This window comes from Mastomys coucha, unplaced genomic scaffold, assembly GCF_008632895.1.
Source record: "Mastomys coucha isolate ucsf_1 unplaced genomic scaffold, UCSF_Mcou_1 pScaffold7, whole genome shotgun sequence".
Classification (NCBI taxonomy): Eukaryota; Metazoa; Chordata; class Mammalia; order Rodentia; family Muridae; genus Mastomys; species Mastomys coucha.
Window position 1 is genome coordinate 78,165,620 of NW_022196913.1, and position 13,473 is coordinate 78,179,092.

General features: G+C 37.4%; 1 protein-coding gene across 38 annotated transcripts in view; it reads left to right on the plus strand.

The window, feature by feature from the left end:
- Positions 1 to 13,473, plus strand: part of Rims2 (regulating synaptic membrane exocytosis 2) — a 516,004-nt gene that overhangs the window by 77,110 nt on the left and 425,421 nt on the right. For 14 of the 38 annotated variants that reach the window (XM_031358666.1, XM_031358693.1, XM_031358671.1 and 11 more), the window contains exons 2-3: positions 7,062 to 7,094; positions 7,475 to 7,586. The exons of 15 other annotated variants lie outside the window; for them this stretch is intronic. In XM_031358666.1, the coding sequence (XP_031214526.1) occupies positions 7,062 to 7,094; positions 7,475 to 7,586 (145 nt within the window). The remainder of the gene's footprint in view (positions 1 to 7,061; positions 7,095 to 7,474; positions 7,587 to 13,473) is intronic. 9 more of the 38 variants (XM_031358699.1, XM_031358674.1, XM_031358685.1 and 6 more) reach the window with 2 other exon arrangements.

Sequence of the window (13,473 nt, forward strand, 5' to 3'; positions counted from 1 at the left end):
CACACACACACACACACACACAGAGTGAATAGATGGAACAAAAGTCAGAATCCAGTAAGTAACATCATACAGACAAATATGCATGTATACATATATGCACATATATACATATATATATGTATATATATGTATATATATATACATTCAGACCTATAGACAGACATATGCGTTTTCACACTTAGGGTGATTAAAGCAAAGCTCCAGCAAGCAGCTCCAAGTATTCCACACATACATATATAAATACACACAATTGGTGGATGGAAGGCACAATGTTCCAACCCCCATTTGCACAAACTTTATATGTATGCACATAGTTGATGGATGGAAGAGAATGTTCCAGTCACCCATTCTTTATTCTTTCTTTCATAGCTTATATTTCCCAGCAAAATCTTTCAAGCAGTATATATTTATAATGTGATTATGTTTTAGTTTTCTTCTAATAAATGATTATGAAAAAGCAATGTGTTTTCCAATACCTTTACCAGAAATAACATTACATAGTACAGAAAACAAATTATTCTAAAAACCCATGTACATCCATAACCAAGTAGCTTGTTATAGATTGGAAAAGTGAAAGTAACCAAGGTAGTTTTCTCAGCCAGCTTCTCTTACTGGCAGGTGGCAATTATGGTTACAAAGAAAGGAGTAATTATTTTATTATTCATATTTTAAAGTAATCTTGTAAGAATCTTAAAAGAATCATGAATCTAAACTTTTATATAAAAATTAGTCATATCTACCTTAAATCCTCAAAATGTATATCAGTAATTCTTAATAGATCATATCAGGGAGCTGAGGGAAAAATGGGTGCAAGAAATCAGTTACCACCAGTCTAGCCACAGTGAGAGTCACGTCAGCCAGTGCCGCCATTGTTCTTGTTCCGTGGCCATAAAGTTCCTAACTTAACTAATAAGAACATGCCTTTCTGAAATTTCTAAAATTATCCCCTAAGATTTTTTACGTCAGAGCCAGCAGTAAAAACATCTCAACCTAGCTTCACTAATAATTTTATTTTTTCCAAATGTTTTCTAAGGGTTGTGGACATTGCTGGCAATCTACGTCTCTAAGTTCTTCCCTAGGGTGGTGACAGAATCCTAATCTGCTGCAGCAGCAGTGCCTGAAGAGATCAAGCATTGGTACTGTGAGTGTCGGAGACACTGCCCTGAGGGCCTGGAAGCCCCTTATTGTTTCCATACAATTCTTAGATTAAGAGGGATACGAGGACAGCAAGCAGAGCAGAACTCTATAACAGCATAAAGTCTTCAGGACACATAGTCCTCAGGGCCATGCCACACTGAGGCCCACCCATGTGGCTGTGGTAACCTGTAGGCTGCATTCCATGAGTTCTAAAGCCATTTGTCATTCCTCCTGCATGGCCTTCAGCAACAGAGGGAGTTTCAGGATGGTCAGGATTACACAGAGAAACTTTGTCTCAAAAACAAATAAACAAACAAACATACCACCACCACTAACAAAAAGAACAGAGATGAAGTGGAAAATAACAGATAATACTAGTGTGTATTCCACTTAGTAGTATTTCATAGAATTTCATTTTAGTTATATATGTTGGTGCAAATACATATGCTGCATATAAAATGTATTGCTTACTATAGGCCAAGTTTAAAAGAAGAATATTACTGTATAGAACAGAGGCATCTAACCTTTTGGCTTCTGTTGGTCAATTTAGAAAAAGAAGAATCATCTTGGAGCTGGAGCAATGGCTCAGAAGTTAAGAGCATGAGATACTTTTTCAAGGTATATGCAGAACTATACACATAAAATAACATGCAAATAATTTTGGCAAAAATAAAGATTAAGTAGTTGTTTTCAGCTACTCACTAAATACACAAACACTTATGAAAGCTCATGAACAAAAATGATGTCTATGTCTATTTTTCATAACATTTTCTAGCACAGAAAAGCAAGAGTTCTCAGAAAATGGTACTAATTATGTAATGCTCTCTTCAGAGTGTATGAAATAAAGTGGCCAGTTGTGATAGTGCATGCCTATAATCCCAGTATTCTGGAGTCAGAGGCTGGTGGATCTCTGTGAGTTTGCAGTCAGTCTGGTCTATATATAGTGTTTCAGGATAGCTATGGCTATGTAGAAATACCCTGTCTCAAAAGGCAAAAACAAACAAACAAAAATTTAAGACAAGGTCTAATGTAGCCCAGGCTTCCCTGGAACTCATTATGTAGGATGACCCTGGACCTCTTATCCTCCTGCTGCTACCTCCTGAGTGCTGGAGTTATAACTGTCCACTATCATACTTTGTTTATATAGTGCACATCAAACTTTGAGCTTTACTTGTTATGTTAGACAAAGGCTTTACCAACTGAACTATATCCCAAGTTCAGAGTGTCCGTGTGTGTTCATATGTGTAGGTGTGTGTGCAGGCCTGGAATCATCCTTGGGTCTCGACTTAAAGTCCATTGAACTTAGTTTTTGAGGCAGGATCTCTCATTGAGACCTGGGACTTGATGTCTGGGATAGACTGTCTGTCCAGTGAGTCCTGGGGATTGATTCTCTTGTTTCTTCTGCCTCTCAGATGTTGGGAGTATAAGTTAATATGCATCAATGCCTGACTTTTACATACATGCTGGAGATGGAGCTCAGTAGCTCATGGCTACAACGAACACTACACAGCTGCGCTCTCTCCTCAGCTCATTTGGAGAGTTGTTTAGAGTCAAGTCAGTCCCAATTTTAGCCACTAATAAATATAATGAATACATCTGAGTAATAAAGCACTGACTTTTCTAGATCTTAACTATAAAAGTAAGAGATACAAGGATGATGTAAAACTAGTGGCGTTGCATTTGCACCAGTGTATGGATTGATGGACTTGGTTACAGTCCTCATTGAGCTCTTAAGTTGCTCATCCTATATTGTGGTTCTAATTTTACTTTTCATGTTCTTCAGTCTTGCAAATAGTTGTTCACAAATGTAGGTGATGCCAGAAGACAACAACAAGAATTGTGGTTGTGGAGCCAGGGATATTTGTTTTGGGGAGATAGATCTTGTAAATGTCAAGTAAGGAGATATGAATAACATCTTCTCAAGTTAAATATCATATGGAAGCTCCATATATTGTTTGAATATTGGCAGGTGTCATAATTATGTCAAATAAAGATGGAGTAGAAAATATATCAAAATATTTTCCTGAAAAACTTGAAATCTGTTTCAAATGATTGAATCAGATTGACAATCAAGGCTACATAATTTCACTGTTCACAGGATTGTGTTTAGCAAACATGTCAAAATGCATGAAGCTATCTTCCCTAATTTGAGTTTACCATAATTTCAGTTTCATAATACTGTTATGATTGGAAATACTGTTTTGATAAGTTGGTTTTCACCTGAAAGATGCATGTTTAATCCTTTAAACGAGTAGGAGTAGTTCAATCCATGAAAAATACTTTATCTCTAAGCCAGTTTTCATTGGCAAACTGTGGCGTAAATTTTGTTTTTGATACCACAAACAAGTTTACACATTGTAAATTATAAAATCTCTTTAACCTTTGGCCTGATCTTAGTCATCTTAGGTCAGAAATGTCCTGATGTTCAGCATCACTGCTTTTTAGGGACTGTTGATATCAGTGATGAGTTAAACCCTTGGTCACTGTGGAACTCCTTCCTGATGATGGTACCCATTTTTAACGCTTTTTCATGTAAATTTTTTGATATAACATGCAATAGTTATTAAATATGAGTTTTGGGAAGCAATCATATCAACAGTAGATACTGTTTTTTTCCTTTCCTTTCCTTTCCTTTCTTTTCCTTTCCTTTTCCCTTCTCTCTCTCTCTCTCTCTCTCTCTCTCTCACTCACTCTCTCTCTCCTTTTGTCAACTTGAAGTAAGCTATGGTCAGCTGGAAGGGATGAATCTCAATTGAAGAAAATTGAGGCAATATAGGATAGGCAAGTCTGTGAGGGATCTTCATGATAAATGACCAGTGTGGGAAGACCCGACTGTGGAGCTACTACTGAGCAGGTGGGCCTGGATTGTATAAGAAAGCAAACTGAGCAAGCCAGTAAACAGCTTTCCTTCCACACCCTCTGCTCCAGTTCTGCCTCCATGTTCCTGTTTTGCCTTGAGTTCTTTCCCCGACTTCCCTTCCTGATAGACTGGGTGACTGTAAGATGAAATAACCCCTTTCCTCCCCAAGTTACTTTTGGTCATAGTGCTTTTCACAGCATTAGACAATAACTGTACTAGATATGTTGACAGTGGACAAAAAAAAATCACATTAACATATTTTATCCTGATTCACATAAATTTCTTGACTTACTTGTGCCTCTTTTTCTTTTTTTTTTTTAATTTAGGAAAAGTGAGAGTGTTGCTTTTATAGAGTATGCTACCACAGCAACAGGAATCCTTGAGATGGATGTACTCCACAGTCCTCTCCTCCTTTTCTAATCTTTTTCTCTAATTTATTTTATGCAAGTCCTGTTGGTGACTTGTCTTCACTTGCATTTATGTTCTCCTCTTCTTTTTTTTTGGGGGGGTGACTGTCTAGACAATATAATGACTTTAGGATAGCCCCAATGTTCCATCGGAGTAGAAGACACCTGCTTTTGCTTTCATTCACCAGTAGTCAGTTTCAGAGACAGTCGTCTAACCTGAATAAGAAAAGTGTAGTTTTATAGTTCTGTAGTGATAAGGGTATCAGTATTTAAGTAATGAATTGGAGGAGTTGACATCAGAAAAGTGTGAGTCAAGAACGAATGAGGAGGAGGGTGTATGGATCACAGACAAGAGAAACAGAGGACAACCTTGTTGATCAGGTGTAGAAAGGATAACCATAAAAGCCTTTCATCTAGGATAGAAACGAAAACACACTGTATAATTAAAGTACAAAGTGTAAAATATAAAAAAGCAGTAAGGTGAAATCGAAGGTATTTAACATTTCTTTGTGATTGGGATGGTGTGGTTTGCCCCTTGCCTTGTATTGCCTTTTGTGTTTTTCTCTGCAGGAGTGGCTGGAGCCTGTTTATCTCAGTAAATTCAAATAAGTTAATGTGCCTTTCTCAGGCAGAAGGATTTTCTGTGTTGGAGGTCAGCTTTTAGCCAAAATTTCCCAGTCTGAGTTTCCCCCCATCTGCCAATTATAACCTTGTCTCTGGTGTTTTGGGATTACATGTGGGGTTTTCTAGGCCTCGAGGGAGCTTGGAAGGCTTGCCTGCCCGTGTTTATATTGCGGCTGGGAGGTTTCTTCCTGAAGTGCCTCTCAGAAGACTAACACAATGTCTGCAGTCCAAAATCCCTTTTGCCTTTCCCAGCACTGTTTCTTGGGTACCCATTTAGAACCTCAGCCTCGGAATTCTGTCCAGTCTTCTGCTTCTCTTTTCTACAGTCTGCTAGGCTCTGGCTAACTGATTCCACAAGGAACCCTTGTTAAATCTCTGTCACTCTGGTGTTCTATCTGTGCTAGCCCAGCGCTCAGCTGACCCTTCCTATAGCTTTTGCCTTAAAGTCAGCTGGATCTGTTGCTGCTCCTGACACTGCCATGGTATCAGGAGCATATGGAAAAGGCTGCTTACCATATGGTGGGCGGGTGGGAAGCTCAGAGAGAGAAACAGCATACTTACGCCAGTAGCTTTCTCTTCCTTTTGTTCACCTGTGCCACTGTCTGCTGTATTACCTTGTATTGTCCACACTTGGGAAAGTCTTTCACTTTTAGTGAACTGTCTCTGGAATGTTCTCACAGACACCTCCTGAAATCTGTTTCACCAATCTCACAATGTTGCCTAATTCAGCTAAGTTGACCTGATGAACCATTACATATCATAAAACTATCATAAAATTCAAATTAAAGAGAAAATTCAGCTTGCATTATTGATGCAGTTTTGTAATGAAAAACTCTAGGTTGTTGTGTAAATTTTACTTACCAAGTTTTAGTCTTTTGAGAAAGTAAATAAATGCATTAAACTTAGCCATTTATAGAAAGTCCAGTTTTACCAATCGTATCACTAGCCTGTGTGAGATCCTTCTCAGTCTTTTAAATATTCAGTGCTATTAGATTTTATCCCTATTGCTGTATATTGATCCAATCTCCCCCTCATTTCCTGAAAACTGTGAAAAGAACATACAGAGCATACACTCTGTGGAGTGAATAGTTTGACTTTAGTAAGGGATAGTGAATAATACTAACCTCAAGGGTGATTTACATGGGTGTCACAAGAGTTGTGGGGGGGGGCTTGTTGTTACTCACACCATTTCCACTAAGAACTTTCTGCTTCTGAGTCAGGTCCTGACCAGTGTCTTCATTATATAAAATCTTACCTCAGAAAGTAAGAAAGCTGACCTTTAGTTTGAGATGACTGAAGAACTCAGCAAAATTAAAAGTGAAGCATTTGATTTTATTATAGTTACTTATGTAGCATTTATTTAAATTTACTTTCATTATATCATACTTATATGGAGAATTTATGTTAACATGACTATTTTAAAATATACTGTATTAGTAATATTAGTTTATGAGACATTGACTATATTACCCCCTCCACTTCCTTTTACCTACTCCTTTAGGCATAAATAAATTAATTTATAAGGCTTTAAAAGTTTATTTATAAAAATCCCATGTTTTATTTAAAACTGTTCCTTTAATTTAGTTTTAAAAATAAACTAAAACAAGTAAAATAGAAATTATTTTTAGTTAATTTTACCATATTTACTATGGTACCTTAAAATAAAAATATGTTGTAAAATTTGTGACTAAAACATTGCTGTAAAGCTCTGTAGAGTTTTAGTAGAAGGACAGTTTATCATGGGCTGAGGATGTAGCTCAAGAGTACTGTGATTGCCTACCATGTATATGGCCCTGTGCTAAATCCCTAACACTATAAGCAAACAAAACAGAAAAACCCAAATGAGCCAACCTATCTCTTTTCTTCCCCTTTTGTATAAAATTGACTGAAATGTTCAATTCTTTATGGTGTAGCACTAAATTTTCCTGTGTAATAACCCTAATTTTCATGTCCTTTATATATAACTACAAATGTATGGGTAGAAATTGCTGCTTTAGTACAGTGCACTCAGTTGTGCAAACTTATTTTTTTAGGATCAAAGAAGAACACAAACCACAACCGACACAGTAAGTAATCGTATTCTGAGTGCAGTACATGACTCCTGTCTTCTGCCGTATTCTGCTCTCTGCACCTTTGATGGTATTAGCTTACACTAATACTGGATAGGCTGCAACTAGTGTGTCTTCTGCTTTCTGACTCTCTGGCTTGTAAGAGAGCTGCCTGCAGCTTCTTACTTCATCCACATAGTGACTGGATGTAGTTTTTTGCTGCCTGCTTGTGGACTAGTTGAGTGTTCAATTAATTTCTCTTCTTTCTGATTGCCTGGTGATAATTGGAGCTCACATTTCCATTGGCTGTAGCTTTTGTGCCTGTGTTTTCTTAAATTTATTATTATTTTTAGTAAAAAAAGATTGAATCTACATTGTTATTCTTTTGTTTTTTTCAGTCACATTATTTGCTTATTTAAACAGGTGGTTTCCCTTTAGTGGGATCACTGAACTGGTAAATAACGTTCTTCAGCCCCAGCAAAAACAACACAATGAGAAGGAGCCCCAGACGTAAGTAAGCGGTCTGCATAGACTAATAGTATCTATGGTACATAGGACACTAAAGAGTGTGAATTAAAATTCTGCCCTGGAATGTTGTGCAGGGAAACTGTGAGGTGAAAGTTCACTAGTTCTGCCATTAGTCATTCCATGGAAGTCTAAACAGAAAATGAGGATAACTTAGAGGTCATGGAAAAGCACATGAATATGTAAGCCATATTTGTCCAGAAACATATTTCTCCAATAATGTAGTATGTTTTAGAGTATCTCCAAACAAAAGTGCTAGAGGATAGTAAGAGCTATTAGCTCCTAAATTTGTTCTGTGGTAAAATAGTTTTGGATAAGTTGTTTTAATAAGCAGATTCATATCATATGTCATGTAAATACAGAAAATATCTAATAAACAAAAAATAAACAAACAAAAAAAATAAGCAGATTCATTTAGTGAAGCAATTCTGAGAGCCTAACTATGATTAGATCATAACACTGTTTACTAAACTTATTTGACCATCAAATCATGATTCACAGAATACATTTTTAGATTATAAAACATGACTGGGGAATATAGTAATGTATTCTCATAATGACTTGAAACACTAAAAACTTTTAGATTCCATTTCTTTTAGTCGTTAAGAGATTTTAAAGAAGTTCTTCACAGATTATACTTATTCTTAATTGCATAAATAAAGATGAAATAAGTCATCTGAGCTCATAACCTATTGACCCAAACTTATTACAAGATCTTACTATATGTAGGGGAGTCTGAAGTGTCTTACCATGCCATGGGAAGAGAGGAAACATGTACATAATGAAAAATAACATCTACTACAATTAGTTCACATTTTCTTTTCATTTATTTCAGATGGAAATTTGCCAAGTGAATAGCTATTGCAATAAGTATAATTCTAATATTAGTGTCTATTTCAGTACTTTCCTACAAAAATGCTGTAATGGCTTGGATTAAGATTTGTTTAAGGCCAAAGGTTAGGGATAATATTATAATGAAAATTCACACCAAAAAGTATATTCAGAAAGAACACTTGCAGTCTATAGTGATTTTAGGAAACCAGTCCTCTTTTGTGTTAGATAGAAACTGTTTACCTTCATTTTCATTTGTTTTAGTCAAGAGTCATTGACTGTTTTTTTCCCCCTTAAGATTACAAATTTTAAAGATTCTCCTGAAGTGATTTTCAATAGCCCAGAAAAATAAAGAGCTGTCTTTTTAGCTATCAAATATGAATCCAAGGAACAGTATTTGGGAACTATTATTAAAGGGCTAATTGTTAATCAACCACCCCTCTCCTCCTGCCTCTCCTTCCTCTCTTTCTTCTCTTCATCCCTCCCTTCTTTCTCTTGCCTTTCTCTCTCCTTCTTTCTCTCCCTCCTCCTTCTCCCCACTTTCTTCTCTTTACTGCACCCACCCCATTTTTTTTTCTTCCAGAAGACTGAATGTTTTGATTTCAGGTCACAGAGTCAGCCCCTCACTGCTTGTATCTGATGAGGAGTAGACAGGGTGTCAACAGTGTCTTAGTGTTCTGCTTGCTTCCTCAGTGTGCAATAGAATTTAAGATTAGAGATGAAAATTCAAAAGGGCAGCCTCTTATTAATTCAGACGAGGAGATATGGTCCTTCAGAGTATTGATTGTATATCTCGAAGGCTAATGCCAGTAGAAGTTGAAAATATTTTTGGTTGTGAGCCTAGCCTTTAACGGCTGAGCCATCTCTTCAGCAGCATGTGTATAGTAGAGGATTGCAATTTGATCATCAATAGGAGGAGAGGACCTCGGCCCTGTGAAAGTTCTGTGCCCCAGTGTAGGGGAATGCCAGGGCCAATAAGTGGGAGAGGGTGGGGTGGCAGGCATGGAGAGGGGGGAGGCAACAGGGGTTTGTTTTTGTTGTTTTTGTTTGTTTCTTTGTTTTTTGGAGGGGAAACTGGGAATGGAGAAATGTACATGTAAATAAAGAAAACATCTAATAAAAAAAAGAAAAAAAAAGAAGTTGAAAATAGCATTAATTTTGGCTGGGTGTGGTGGTGCACATCTCTAATCCCATCAGTGAGGAGGCAGATGCGGGTGGGTGTCTGTGAGTTTGAGGCTAGCCTGGTCTAAAGAGCAAGTTCTAGGAAGCCAGAGCTACATAATAGAGACATCCTCACTCTCAAAAAAGTTGTTAATTTGCTATTTCTTTTTTTTCTGAAGACTGATGACAGTATTGAGAAAAGATTTTTTATTTTACTCAGTGAATTTACTGATGCTTGACTGGTCATGGTGAAACAGTTACTATAGTTGTGAAATGGTGCAAGCAGCTACTGCACTTAGATATTTACAGGTCCAACATAGTTTTCATTCTGAATAATCTAAAATTGACTACATCTGTTGTGTACTTTAGAGCCATCTGAATTTTCTTGGGGCTCAATGTAGGAATAAATAAGAACCACAACAAATATGTTGTTTATTCAGAAAATGCTGTTTCTGTCATGGCACATGCCTATAATCCCAGCATTCAGGAGACTTCAGTAGGATGTGGTAGCATAGATCATAGCAAGATCTTCTCTCAATAAAAATAAAGGTATAAAAGTGTTAATTTCTGTTTTTACGCAACTAACACATTCAGCGAGAGGTGCACTGGAAGTGTGCGGGTCACTGACTTGTTACATATAGGGAGTGTGTCCGGAAATGAGCACCACAATCAAGAAGCTGACTCTTACCAGCCATCTCCTACCTCATGCTCCTTCTTCAAGAACACCGCCTCCTACCTTTGAGGTGGGGATAACTTGTATCCTGACCTCTATATTCCCACTGTTTTCTACATAGCATCATTAGTTTTGTCTATTTTTATTTAGGCTACAGAAGTCTACCACATGATATAGAGTCTATTGTGTCTATCTTATTTTCCACAAGATATTTGTGAGATACATCAGTATGATTTCAAGTAACTGTATCTCATTTATTCCTTTTACTGTATAATACTTTGGATCCTAGTAGGTTTTATTTTATTTACCTGTTTTAGTCTGAAATATCTTATTTCTAGCCTTTTGGCTATTATTAATAGTTCTACTTTATACATTCTGAAGACATTTTTATTTTTCCAGTTACTCTGGGGGATCATTTTATAGTTACTTATGAAAGTAAATACTTTATTGAATTAAAGATATTTTCAAACATTAAAGTTGCTTACTACATCAGGATGTTTATCTCCATTTTCTCACTGGATTATTTGGTAATGCTACATATGCCAACTGCTGAGCATGCCATAACACTGAGGCTTTGACTCTGCATGGGACCTAGAAGGGGGGAAGGGATTGCAAGCCCAGAAGCACTGCAGAGGAGTGAGTGACTTCTACTGTGTCACTTCCCTGCACTCTGTGAAATGATTCCAGCTTTATAGTTTGTTACTGCTTCAGAGGCAGAGGGGTCTGGGAGAATGGAACCAAAAGTAAGGTGGACCGAGGTCTCATGAAATAGTCAGCGCTTTTCAGAGCATCAGGCAGTATATTCTCTGAGGGTTAAGAAAATCATACGAGTAGAGTTTACAAATACAAGGACAAGCTGCATGTGGCCAAAGTATATTTTTCCATAGAGGCATATAAACAAGTAAGAATAACCAGTTGTAGGGAATAACGTGAAGGAAATTCACTCCTACCTGCTATTCCTGGGAGGATTGTGAAAGCACATCCCAAGAGCAATTCTGTGTTTTGAAGAAACTTAGGTCACAAGACTCTTGCTTTCTTGTTTTCTCACAAGCACGCAGAATTCTCCTTAAACGACTCCATTCTTGGACTGTGTTTTGACAATAGTTAACTGTCAAATGAACCATGATTAAGTCATAGGAATCTCTAGAAATGTAAACAGTATCATCAGTCTTTATTTCTTTTTTAAACATATGGTGTTTTATCTAGGTGACTGGCACAAAAACATTTTATTCCCCAAATACAAGTTGAACAAGGACGCTAGTGGACATCCCACAGCTGATGGGAAAATGCCCAGAAGGCCTCAAGCCAACACAAAGAACTACAGGCAACCGAGGAAAGCTGGGCATGGGAGAGGCGGTGGGAAATGACAGCTGTTGGCTGTCTAATGCCAAGTGGTCAGCCCTGAAAACATGCATACAAGTAATGTATGGGCTAAAGACATTAAGGACTAAATATGTGTATACCTAAACATATATGTGTGCAATAACAAGTACTGAAAAAAAGGCCATGAATTTGAAGGCAGGGAATGATGTATGGGAGGATTTGGGGGTAGGGGAAGGAAGGGAAGGGAGGAATGTACTTATAGTATTTAAAAAATAAAACAAAATGACAAGAACAAAAACAAAGCATGTGCAAGTGTACGGGTATGCGCGCACGTGCGCAAACACACACAAACACATACACACAGAAAATAAAAAACCATGGTGTTCATTTTGTGATTGTCAGCTACTCCTTAACATGGGCCTGGCACTGAAGTTTGGTTGATTTACCCAGTGTTATTCCATTGAAAACAAAAAACAAACAAACAAAAAAACCAAACAAAACCCAACAAACAAAAAAGTCCACCCCACCTTTTCCATTCCTCAGTAGCTATTAATTGCAAATAGCTTCTTGGCTGGTAATGGTACTTTATGCCCACTTCCTTTCTCTGTGCTGGCATTTTTTCCTGACTTGAACTTATGCAGTTCTTATGCATGCTGTTATAGTCTCTGAATTCATCAGCCCAGTTGTGTCTGAAAATCTTTTTTTTTTTTTTTTTGATGTTGCCCATTACCCCTGGTTCTTGCAGTCTTTAGGTTCCCTATTCTGCACAGACCTGTGAGCCTTAAGAGGAGGGATGTGATAAAGACACCCCAGTTAGGCTAATTGTTCCAATGTTCTCCATTCTTTGCCTATTGCCTAGCTGTGGGTTTCTATATTAATTACTGTTTTAGCAAGAAGCTTCTCTGATGAGGGTCAAATGATGTACTGATCAATGGATAAACAACATGTCATTAGGGGTTGTCTTATTGTTATGTCTATTTACAAGAATAATAATTGTAGGTTTTTCCCTGGGATCCTTGACCTATCTGGTCTCAGGTTGTTGGTCACTTTAGCAGTTAGAGATGTGGATTCTGTGCCATGAAGGAGGCCTTGAGTCAATAAGAAAGGGGAGATGGTTACAGAGCATTGTGCCACTGTTGCGTCAGTGGCCATCTCTTACCGGTTCATTTGGCTCAACGGGTTTGTAGCTGGGCCAGACTGATGCTTCCTTTGCTCCTCCATAGCATATGAGTACTTTCTAGCATTATGAACTTCAGTAGGAGTGAGGCTTGCACTTGATCACCAGCTCAATCTTTCCATGTTTAATGACATAAGCATGTGACATCTTTACCAGTAGGTGTTAGTATCAGGTCATGGAGAGTAACCAGTATCATTGGCAGTAACCTATACTGTTTGTGGGGAGAGTCTGTAGGACCTCTTTGGCCAACACTTTAAAAAGATTTAACCCATCTGGTGGTGTAAAGTTGGGTATTTTCTGGTAACTCCATTTAAATTCTATTTATACATATCTTTATTTTAGGAAGCTGAATTGGTGTCTATCTTTGATGGTGAGATATTTCTTGGAGGAAGCAAGAAGATGGATTGGAGGCAGCAGAAAGATGGATTCTGTTTTCAAATCCAGGGAAATTGACATTGTTAATATTGAGAGTTATTATTGAACAGTATTCATTAATTTCTGTTATCTTGGTGTGCTTTTTAGAACTTTTTTGTTGAACTGTTCTGGAATTATTTCTTGTGTCCTACCCTCTTAGCTGTAGTAAACCTTTTCTTTAGCTGAAGCAGTCCATCTAGTGGTTTTGGTTTTTTTGTTTTTGTTTTTGTTTTTGTTTTTTGTTTTTTGTTTATTTGTTTTTTTTTCGAGACAGGGTTTCTCTGTGTAGCCCT